Below are 12,701 nucleotides of genomic sequence, written 5' to 3'. Positions count from 1 at the left end.
GCATTGCCCAACTGGTCCCACTTTTTATTTTTGACCCCTAATTTAATCTTGAAAGCAGTCGGTTCCAGAAATCAAACGTGGTGCCATTGGACTCAGCTTATCGAAATCTTTCTTTTAAACCCCAAAAGTTGAAAAATATGGGGCCACGCGGTAATTCCCTTTTAACCCACCAACCATACCACGCTACAAAATACCTGAAAATTTTTGAAGAATTGAAAAATAAGAAAGAGTAAGTGTAGGGCATTTATTCCGAAGTTGGTCGTCCGCCTAGTTTTTGGCAAAAAGTGTACTAATTGGTTCCTTTCTGTACCAAAGTTTAATATTTAATTCATATAGTATTGCCAAGCGAGCGTTAGCGAGTGAAGGTGGGTTAGAGCCCCGCAGGCACGTGTTTTTTTCGTCTTTATTACACTAAATAGGAAGGGGAACTTGTGTTCTAGAACCTTGCCGCCATGTTAGTTATGTTATTTACCGTTATATTGAAAAGTATAACTTTCTCCACGTTTCTTTACAGTTATTTGCTTACTACATTTTCTACAATTTATTTTTAGATTTATTAAGCCATGAATTTTAGTTACTTTTATTAGCTCTTCGTGATTATCACCAGCCATGTTTATAAAACAAATGCTCATTACATTCCCACAATCCTACTATGAAGTAACCTTGCACCAAGTAGTTCTCTCCGTTTGCCAAATAGTTCCATGTTTAGGACCGTTTATAGAAGAAAATCAACACAACGGCTTAAGTTTAGACTTGCCTCTCCAGTCTGAAGGTGCCCTTGGAGTTTGCAACATACAAAAAACAATGCTTAAAGTATTAAAAATTGTTACATTTCACTTAAATTCAGTATCCCGTTGGCTTCAGAAAAATTTAAAAGATTTTCTTCATTATTTTTGCGCATCCGTTACACCTGTTCGCCATATTTTACAACTACCATGCTGCTGAAACCTTCCGCGAATGCTTTCGCATGCGGCAAATAGTACTAACTTCCACATATCTTTTCTCGCATTAAACATAACTCTCCTGCCGAACTTACATTCCTAAACATCAAATAAAAACTTTAAATTGTCATTTCTTACCTAATTTCTCCTGTAAATTTTCCTGATTTTTATAAAAAGCGGAGGGGTAATTCAAAAACTTAACCCAACACAACTTTCGCTCTCCTTATACATTATCAACCACACAAACAGAATAATTATTCATTTCTTTTTGATAAATTTTCAAATTTTGCTAGAAACGGACGACCAACTTTGGAACATAACCCAAATATAGCAAATACTGACAAACTACTAAATTGTAAATACTTTATTACATATTTATAGGTTACGCACAATAATATAGCTATAAATTAGATGTATTATATGAACTTCGATAATACTTTGATGAGCTGATGACTTAAAATTAACGTCTTCGTGAGAAACACTTGGAACAAATGTTTGAATCCAATCAAGATAATAAGCTATCTTTGTATTTATACTTGGCATACCAGGAGCAGCGCAATTTGCACCTCGCGAAATAACTCCAACTACTATATAATCACATATTAGAGGACCTCCAGAATCTCCCAAACAAGTACCTTTACCTCCTTGAGGATATCCCGCACATATTGTAGCATATTTTTGTATTCTGTTACCGTAAATATTGAAACAAGTATCTATCCCCACTATAGGCACTCGAACTTCCATCAATACCTTGGGATTTATATTTGGAAAGCGAATCAAACCCCAGCCAACTACAGTGCACATGAACTTCGCTGGAACTTTAGAATATTTAGAGTTTGGTAAAGTTGCTGTTGTCAATTTGTTGAAATTTGATATGGCGTGTTTCACCTTAACAACACCAATGTCATTATGATAGTTACTATATTTAAATTCGGGATGTGGAACTACAAGTGATACAAGTGTATGGTTAAACTTTCGAGACGATATTAGTTCCTCTTCACCTGCAATCACTAGAAAGGATTGAATTGGATGTAATTTACGTGTTTTCTCATCTATAAGACAGTGTGCTGCTGTAAGAATCCAATATCTCGTCAGGATTGATCCTGCACAATGAATATAGTATGTGATTGACTTCTTTACCCATACATGAACAATATATTTGTACTTTTCAAAATCTGCAGGTTTTCCTCCAATAATTCTACTGTCGCTGTTTCGACAAGAAACATGTAAGAAAATACTCATGAGTAGAAATTGAAACACAGTAACATAATACTGTATTTGCATTATGAAATATTAAAATGCATCAAAATTAATAGCTGTAGAAGAAACATGTTTAACTTTCTTCTTCTTTCTTTATTAACCTTGTTAAGTTTAAATAGTTATGCACGAACTATAGGGTCCTGTGCGCTACAAAGGTGTAATTATATTCAAATAGAATTGTTTTTAATTAGATTCAAATAGGTGGAACAAACAATCGTCTGAATTGCCTGTTTTGATACATTAAAGGAAATAATTTAAATTGTCTTTATAATAAGAATGTAAATTCAAATAATATAAAAAGTTTCTGATTGATCCGCCATCTGCAATGTACAGTTATCATTACGTATTACTGAATCATCTTCGTTGTGTTTATAAATTGTCATATTTAATGGTAATCAAGAAAGCTCTGTCGCCTTTCGTGGAGGTCTGCGTTCAATTGGCCCTCATACCGTGAGTCGAATGCGTATGCAGATAAGGCGAAGGTCAATTGTTGGTGTGGGCATATCCAACATACTATCTGGTTGTGGCAGTTCAGTTACACCGTGAACATGCGTAAGGACGGTGAACATGGGACTTCCACAGAGCGGCATAAGGGCGTGTATGCTGTACGAGTTCAAACTGGGGTCAAACGCCGCTGCACCGGTGCGGAAGATATGCCAGGCCTTTGCTGAGGGTGTCGTGACTACGCGGACAGTGCAGCAATGGTTTAACAAGTTTAAGGACGGTGACGAAGCACTCGAAGACGCACAACCTGCCGGATGAAGATCTTCAGGCAGCAATTGAGGCGAATAGTGGCCACACATGTGAGGAACTGGGACTACACTTCAATGTGAGTGGAGAAACCATTCAGCAGCACCTCCACCAACTTGGGAAGCACTACAAGTTGGGTATATGGGTCCCACATGTTTTGACTCCGGACAAGAAGGGAACCCGAGCAGACAAATGTGTTTCTTTGCTGTCTCATCTGAGGAAGGAGCCATTTCTAGACAGGGTATTAACATGTGATGAGAAGCGGATTCTGTACGAAGATCCACGGCGCCGTCATCATTGGTTAGCATCCCATGAACCGGTCCCAAAACAGCCGAAACAAGCATTGCACTAGAAGAAGGCTCTCCTTTGTGTTTGGTGGACTGCTTGCGAGATCGTGCACCTGGAACTGCTACCAGCTGGTCAGAGCATTAATGCAACTGTGTACTGTCAGCAGTTGAGCCGTGTTTAAGAAAAACTCAAAACTCTGAAGCCAGAACTTCTGAATCTCAAAGCGGTCATCTTGTTACAGGAAAACGCTAAGCCCCACGTGGTTAGGATGACCTGGGACATCATTCTACGCCTTAGATGGTAAACACTATTGCATCCGCGATACTCCCCGGACATCGCACCATAAGATTATCGCCTGTTCCATTCCTCGGAAAATCACCTTAGAGGACGCCAGTTCAAATCCCTAGCAGAGGTGCAAAATGTACTTGATACCTTCTTCACTTCACGGCCCACCAACTTCTACCGCAATTGAACCCATGGCCTTAAGCCAGTGTTGGGTAAGTTACTTGTAAAAATGTAACGCGTTACAAGTTACTTTACTTTCTCTTAAAATGTAACGCGTTACTTGCCCCCAAAAAGTAACTGTTACTTTACTTCGAAAGTAACGCGTTAGTTTTAGGTCCGAAACTTTAAAAATGTGAAAAAAATATGACTTCAATTTTCCGTACTACTATTACTACCGCTATTATTATTATTATTATTATTATTATTATTATTATTATTATTATTATTATTATTATTATTATTATTATTGCACATTCTGAATCGCTTTATGTAAATGCAAGGACAAATTTTTACTTTATATATGAACATTTCAATATAATGTAACATTGATAAAATGCCATACTGCGTTACTCGTAGGGATGGACATGTGCGAGTTTTCTTTGAAACTCGATTCGACTAGAAACAGACATCTTTGAGCTCGAACCGAGAACTAGGCTCGGAAAATTTCCTCCAACTCGACTCGAATTGGGGTCGAGTTTCGAGTCGACTCGAGCCAAATCCGGTGTGTAGTTTCGAGTACTTCTTCAAGTATATTACATAGACATTATAATTATTATCAATGACATGACTACTACTACTACAACTTATATTATTATTATTATTTATTAATTAAATAATTAATTATAACAACACTGTATATAAAAATGAAAGATGGGCGGTTTGTATTTGAATACTAAAAAACTAGTTGATTATCAACCTCAGTAGTCGTGAAGTCTAGGAGTCAAGGACATTGTTCACGAGCTTTTGAATTTGGTTTTAGGGTCTAGGTTGAGTATTCGGGCTCGAGTCAAACACTGTTAAACGTTATAGGACACTGGCCAAATATCTTTGAAACTGCTCGGCCCGAGTTTAGAATTGTCAACGACTCGGGCAACTCGGCTCACAGCTCATTCACTATCGACCCTAACCAAGAAGTGAGCCGAGCCAACAGCTCACCCAACCGACTCGGCTAGAGCCCTTGGCTCAGTTGAGCCGAACCGAGCAAATGGCTCATCCCTACCAAGCCAGCTCGAGCCGATGGTTCACCCCAGTGAGCCGGCTCGAGCCATCTTCTCAGTTGCGTCGAGCCGAGCTGAGCTTGTTATAAAAAATCTCTTGTGGTCTCGCTATCTAGACGAGACGAGATGCGAGCAGTGTCCCTTCTCATGAGCAACACTAAAAGTATTCCATATTACTGTTTTGCTTACATTTCTCATGGCTTTCATTTTCCAGTGTAATCAGGCCACGATTTCAAGACGACTTAAAACGAATGAGCCATTTATCAAACTCGACTGGACTCGAAACTCGACGGAAAAAAGTGAATCGGCTCGGAACTCGACTCGAGGATATTACCCTTGATTTGACTCGAAACTCGACTTGACTCGACTCGACTTGAAACTGATCTGAAAGAACTCCAATATTACCATCAGCAAACTATTTTCTAGTAATAAAGTAGGCGTGCTCATCAGAACACAGTTTATTCATATTAATCCCTGACTGTAAATCGTTAATTATGGCACCCTAGTTGTTGATAAATATTTTCCGCCGGGGCACTTCAGACACTTTACTTTTAAATTCTGTCCACAATCATCATCAGCTCTTAAGAAAAAGTATTCTTTCAAATGTTCGATCAGTAAAATATTTTCGTTCTCCATCTTTATAAAAACAACACCAATCAAAGTAAAATAGACTACCAGTATCATTGCACTCCTAGTTCTCTCACTGAATGTATTGATTTGGAGCTGTCAGAATCTACGACAAAATCTTCCAGGTGCTTGCAATCAGTACACATGATTTCCCTAAGGCTGTTTTCATCTTCAAAAAACAGCAAGTGGCACTACGAACTTATCTATTCTCTGTGTGTCTGTGACTGTCGGTCACTGATATAGGTAGTTCATGCTCGATTGTTTCATTCTGAGAAATTCACTTACAGGAAAGAAACGTTTGTTTCCGAAAAAAATATACATATATTGTAGTTACTCATCCGAAATGTAACGCGGAAAAAGTAACGCAAACTAGGTACGTTACTTAAAAATACGTAACGCGTTACCGTTAGTTACTTTGGAAAAGATGTAACGCGTTACTAGGAAACGTTACTTTAAAAAGTAACGCGTTACTTTACTTCCCAACACTGCTTTTGGCACACTACATTTTGGAAGATTTACAGGTAAAATTAAATACATTACATGAAAAGATATAAAGAACAAATTTTTGCTGGCGATAGAATAAATACAAAGTAATACAGCTGTATTTTAGGTTTACAAGTGTAGGGTCTATCACCTTGGCCCTGCCCTGACTCGGTCAGATAGCATATGTTCTTTTTAGTATCGACCTTTGCACACTAGTTTTTATGCCATACATCTGGACGCCGTACTTACAGGCAAATCGTAAAATAATTGTAATTTTTCAACAACTACTGCTGATGATCCCCTTGAATTTTATCTATGCCAAGTGAGATATTTTCATATTGAAGAGCACAAGTCGTTTAGGAGACACTAAGAAGGAAATTAGTCAAAGAATTATAATTTTTCGAGTGGTGTGCTGAAAGTAAACCAGCACGTTTTTATATGTTAATATTGATGTAAATCATAGATCGTTTTAACTCAGCAGGGGAGATTGTCACTTGTTTCCTTCATCGTTTTTTTAATGCAAAAATTGTATGTTGTCTTTAAATTTCACTATTTTTATTGATCTTAAGTTCATACCGGTATTGATTTAGTTGATTCCATATTGATCTTAAGTTCCATATTGATTGATTTAGTATTGTTCTAAAATCATAATTAAATAATTACAAGACACTTCTAAATAATAATAATAATAATAATAATAATAATAATAATAATAATAATAATAATAATAATAATAATAATAATAAAATTGCACTGCAGATCCACTCAATGTCACGTCCACACTCTTCATAGGCTTGGAACCTAATAATCCCAATAACTTTATGCTTCTTTAAGATTTTTTATTTTTTATTACATTTAAAATTATCCATGTATATATATTCTTAGACACTTTTCGTCATGTATTCACGCAAAATTTTACTTTTTCCAATAAAAGTACATTCTCCATTGTTTCAGTCTTTTAACATAAACGAATTACGCTAATTTACATGATATTAAGAAGATAACAGAGTATTGATGTTTATGTTCAAAATATACATTAGCGTAAATAAAGATGCATAGCCATCCCGTAGACCCCCTCCCCTTCTCTGCTCACGTTCATGAAGACACGTAAAATTTATACAGCAATAGAAAAATTCTTTTGATTTTGACTGTTCCATCTAGTCAGTCAGTCACTACTTGCTCATATTATATATAAATTGAACATTAATAATAATAATAATAATAATAATAATAATAATAATAATAATAATAATAATAATAATAATAATAATAATAATAATAATAATAATAATTCCAGTGTGATTTTGTTCTAATTGTTACCAAGCAAGAAAATAAAATTTAATTGAGTTGCACTGAAAATAATTGAAAATTATCATAACCATTCTGTTTATTATTTTAACCTGTGTGTAGATATTATAGTGCGTCCAGTAAGAGAACGCACAGTGGGGCGAAAACGCAAAAAGCTGGCCAAAAGTTTAAAAAAAAAAAAAACGAAAGTTAGTAATATAGGATTTTTTTTATGTAGTTGGCTAGAGTGATGTTAGAAGGGCCCAAATCCATAAATAGAATAGGGTTTTTACTTTATTCCGACTACCTGAGCCACTCTTAAGTAGACCCTTCAGCAGGTCAAATGAGTAGAGAACAATAGTGAATTGTGACACGTCCGTTGAAACGGTTGTAACTTTCGAACCCGTTCATAGTTTTTAAATCTGTAAAGTTTTCCTATATCGTACGGGTAAGTAGAATAAGTGTATGAAGTGAATAATTAATAACAATAATGTAATAATTTATAATTTGAATCGTAAGTCAGGCAAAATTTTCACATTGTTTATATATTTTATTAACTTAAAGCGTTGAAAACATTATGTGCACCCTCGTGCACCACGTTCATATTTTGTAGAATGGTAGTCTGAATATTAATGTTGTCGACAAAAACGTAGCTGCCAAAACGTGCCAATTACGAAGCGTGTTGATGTTAATTATTTTTCATTTAATGTTACAGTGACTAACCGTTGTAGTTATCATAACCGAATCAAATACCAATAATTTGTGTCATTTAAGTAATAATACATTTCTAATAAATAAGAACGTAAGTAACAAGTAATTGTTCATCAAAATATGTGGAAAAAGTGAATGTTGTTAATGATACATTGTGAAAATTACGAAGTATGTTGACATTCTTTTTATTCCGCCATTTTTTTTTTCAACTTTAGTTACAGAATCGTAATCAGCAACCTCAATAACCCCTTTATCGCCACTTTTGAGAATATTTCTACGACTTTTTCGACTTTTGCAAATTTTATTCCGCCATTTTGTTTTTTTCAACTTTAGTTGCAGAATCGTAATTAGCAACCTCAATAACTCCTTAATACTAAATTTCATTCAATTTGAATATAGTTATCATATTTTGGCCAGCTTTTTGCGTTTTCGCCCCACTGTGGAACGTCTCTGACAGCTCGCAGTGACATTGTCACTACTCGCGTGTCAAGGGTTTTTTTCGGTGCAACTGTAGTGGCAATTTAATTAATGGTATAAGATAGAGTGATCGTGGTTGGTAACACTGGTATCAAAGTAGGGGCTGCAATGTCCCACCGCATGTGGTAAGAAACGTCAGAGACCATCTCTTGTTGGCCGTGCTATAGCCATAAACAAAATAGCTTTTTATTCACTAACCTGAAAATATTAGATAATGACAGAACAATATTTAAAATATATATATATGAAACCTAAAAAAATGGATTTTAATATTGTAATCATAAAATTCACCTTCGAAACCTAAATAGATTCCTTTTGCTGTGTCCTCACAGCACGAGCCCTGTGTGCGCCACTGCAAATATATCTCAATATTGGTAATTTTCCGGGTAAAATGTTTTACCTGAGAAAGAAAAAGAGATATAAAAGAAATTAATTTGTCCCTGAGACATCCTAAAGGATTAATATGAAAGTAACGTAACAACCTATTATATTATCTGTAGGGAAGTAGTAACCTATAATAATAATACCCTACTACTCCTACCCTACCCTACACAACGATAATAGTCCTTGAGTCTACTTTATGATATTCTACAGGCCGGTAGCGAGCCCCAAAATGTAGGGGGGGGGTAGAAATTAGGGGGTCCTACACAACGGTATTATAGTTTATTATGATATTATAGTTCATTTGCAAGCCTACCGTGAAAATTTTAGGGAGCAGTAAAATTTAGGGGGGCCCGGCTCACCTTAACCCCCTAGGATACGAGCCTGATACTCTACTCTACCCTACCCTACATTAATCTACTAGCACTACCGCTATTCTATTTCGCTATATTCTACTATAGAGAACACATTTGTTTTAACTTTATTGTTAACCTGTTTATGTATACTAATGTTTTTTCCTAATATACGTTGGTTATTGTATGGGTCATTCTATTTGAAATGGGACTTTTGCTGAAACTGATATGCTGATAGGCAGGTAGAAATCAAAACACCTGGAAATTATGTAAGTACATACATTGGAAAGGTAACTTTAAATTAATCATGAACTCAGTAATATTTTTTATAATTTTATTTTATTGATGTCAAAATAGGTGATATATCACCGTGCGCTGTAACCACTTACAGTTTTACTTGAATGATTCGAAATTACTAAAGTACTATCTTTTATTCGCCAAGTATTAGACGACTTTTTTAACGTATGAATATCAGTGAATAGATGGAAATAAATTTATAAGCTAAAGCTTTTTTTTTTTTTTATTGCTATTAAAAGTAGCATTCTTCTCTGTATCCAGTTCTTTTTTGTCACCTCCGTGCTAATGCATTTTGAAACGCATATATGTTCATATTCATATTCATATTTATTTGCCTGTTCATACCTTACAAATGAGGACAATCCTCAATTAAGCATTACAGTTGTCATATATAATTTACATTCTCTATATGTTATCAGTAAGATAAGTTTTCACAGAGTAATAACTTTTTTCTAACAATAATTCTAACAGAGTATTTCTGAATATCCGTTTTTCGTTAATGTCCTTATACTTTGTTGGTAATTTGTTATATAATTTTATACAATTCATATACACAGTTTTGCTAAAATTTGCATAGTTCTGTTGGATAATATACATATTACAATTCTGCATAGTATTGTATGAGTGAATCGTATTAGCTAAAGTAAATAAATCCTTGTGCTCGATTACATACATAATTGTGCGATATATATATAAACTAGGTAATGTTAATAATTTATATTTTTTAAAAATATTTTTACATGAGGATCGTTCAGGTATACTAAACATTATTCTAATATTTTTTTTCTGAATTCGGAATGTACTTGCACTTATTCTCGAATTCCCCCAAAATATAACACCATAGTTTATTATTGAAAAAACCTTGCTATAATATAAGGACATGACAGCTTCCTTGCACAAACTACCTTGCAACCTACGGAATGCAAAGCACAGTGAATTGAGTTTAGTATTAATGTATTCAACATGAGTATTCCATGTTAAATCTTCATTAACATATACTCCTAGAAATTTAATAGATGGTGTTTGACATAATTCTACAGTGTCTACAGTTATTGGTACAAGTTCATTTCTTTGGCCCGGGAATCGAAATTTGACAATGTTAGTTTTTCCTAAATTCATAGTTAATTTATTTATGTTTAACCACCTGATAATTTTTGTTAGCGTCTTTGTAGTGAGCCTTTCTGCTTCATTTACTGAGTCTCCACTGAGTCCGTCATATTTCTCAACTTCATTTTTGTCGTAGTCTCAGGACTTGTTAGTTTATAGAACTTTCCAAGGAAGGCGCCAGTTAAGCGAGGTAAGTTTGTTGGTGGTGATTGTTCCTTTTTATTAATCTGAAATCGCACTTGTTATAATTAGGTTCAACACAAGCTGTCAACTCCGTTCAAAATTATAAGAAGGTATTTATAGATGATAATTTAATTTAGTTGAATCATAATGTTACTTTTTAAGAATTAATGCTGAAAATAAGGGTAAACAGAATCTAACCTTAGGAGTATATCTTAATCGTGCCATAATGGCGTAATTTGTCACCTCCGTTCATTACTGCGTGCACGGAGGAGATGTGATCTGTAGTATCTTCAAAATAGACAAAATTAATCAAAAAGTGGGAAAGCACTACCTATATTAGACAAGAGTATTTTACATGAGATACCGTTATCACGACTCACCTGTCTGCTTTCGCTTTGCGAACATTTTATAGATACGATATTTATTTTCACGTTAAATAATGGCTGCAAAACGAAAGTACATACCGTTATCACGACTCACCTGTCTGCTTTCGCTTTGCGAACATTTTATAGATACGATATTTATTTTCACGTTAAATAATGGCTGCAAAACGAAAGTACATACCGTTATCACGACTCACCTGTCTGCTTTCGCTTTGCGAACATTTTATAGATACGATATTTATTTTCACGTTAAATAATGGCTGCAAAACGAAAGTACATACCGTTATCACGACTCACCTGTCTGCTTTCGCTTTGCGAACATTTTATAGATACGATATTTATTTTCACGTTAAATAATGGCTGCAAAACGAAAGTACATACCGTTATCACGACTCACCTGTCTGCTTTCGCTTTGCGAACATTTTATAGATACGATATTTATTTTCACGTTAAATAATGGCTGCAAAACGAAAGTACATACCGTTATCACGACTCACCTGTCTGCTTTCGCTTTGCGAACATTTTATAGATACGATATTTATTTTCACGTTAAATAATGGGTGCAAAACGAAAGTACATATGTGAGTCATGATAACGGTATTTCATGCAAAATAATATTGCCTAGTACAATGAGTTTCCACTTTTTGATTAGTTTTATCCATTTTGAAGATATTACAAAAAATCTGTAAAATTAGCGGTAGTTTAATTTCGTCACAATGAGGCTTCTCAACTAGCTATATTTTTAATGCACACATCGTATTTCTTCTTCTTATAATAAACAATTAATAAGGAAAAGCATATGTTAAACAAAATATTGTACTTCATTTGAATGCTAATGTCAACAACTGAGTTCCGGACATTGGCAATCATTTATGCACAGGTGAAATACTAATGTTATATTATGTAATACTACTTTTTTCGAAATTTGTTACAAATTTTTACTTTTCAATTGGATAGAGATGGTCTTGTCACCTTCGTTCATGTGATGACACATCCATGCTGGTATAAAGTTTTCTCCATTCAATTAGCTGTCACCTCCGTTCAGAACATTTTTCAAATTTACCAATATTTCTCAAAATATTGGTTTTCGTGTTGAACCACTTAGTCCAGTCAATTTAGGTGAAAAAAGCGCTTAACATCAAACTAATTGTAAAAGAAATAAAGTAAGGTTTTTTAGACTTGGAATAATATCCCCAACAACATATCAAAAGTCTACAGAAATCCGAGCATGGGAAAGCAGCCATATTGGCCGCCATCTTGGATTTACTCTTAAAATCTATAAAATGCAATTATTGTTCCAATTAACTTCAAATCTCTATCGAAAATAAAGTTTTCGAAACTATGAACGCTATTTTAAGACATTTACGAACATTTCAACCAGTAACAATCTTGAAAAAGGCATTTGATATGTTTGTTGAGGTCGTTTTCTTGATTATAACTTAATACCCTGCAGTTTCTTTTTATTTCTTACCGCTGTTAAAATTTATTCGTTTTCGTTTTGTTTCACGTGCTGATTATTTTGAGCTGTTTAATTATCATGGATGATAATGTAATAGTGAAATGTGCCTTTGTGACAAAAAAAAAAAAAAAAAAAAAGTTATCTGAGGAGCGAATAGTGACGTGTCGAGCAAAGAAAGTGAGTAAATCAACAAAGCAAGTGAATGAAGATGA

The 12,701-nt window shown here is 34.6% G+C and overlaps 1 protein-coding gene across 1 annotated transcript; it reads right to left on the bottom strand.

The window, feature by feature from the left end:
- Positions 1 to 1,164: 1,164 nt before the first annotated feature.
- Positions 1,165 to 2,273, bottom strand: LOC145684951 (trypsin-2-like). The gene has a single exon (XM_081757305.1). The coding sequence runs from the start codon at positions 2,223 to 2,225 to the stop codon at positions 1,317 to 1,319; it is 909 nt and encodes a 302-aa protein (XP_081613431.1). The 5' UTR covers positions 2,226 to 2,273; the 3' UTR covers positions 1,165 to 1,316.
- Positions 2,274 to 12,701: the final 10,428 nt, after the last annotated feature.

The sequence above is a fragment of the Thermobia domestica genome, chromosome 5 (assembly GCF_964235325.1).
Source record: "Thermobia domestica chromosome 5, izTheDome1.hap1.1, whole genome shotgun sequence".
Classification (NCBI taxonomy): domain Eukaryota; kingdom Metazoa; phylum Arthropoda; class Insecta; order Zygentoma; family Lepismatidae; genus Thermobia; species Thermobia domestica.
This window is presented reverse-complemented; position numbering and strand designations above follow the sequence as displayed.

Excerpts from the sequence above, each read along its gene's own strand:
- LOC145684951 (XM_081757305.1), bottom strand. The coding sequence starts at position 2,225 with ATGCAAATACAGTATTATGTTACTGTGTTTCAATTTCTACTCATGAGT.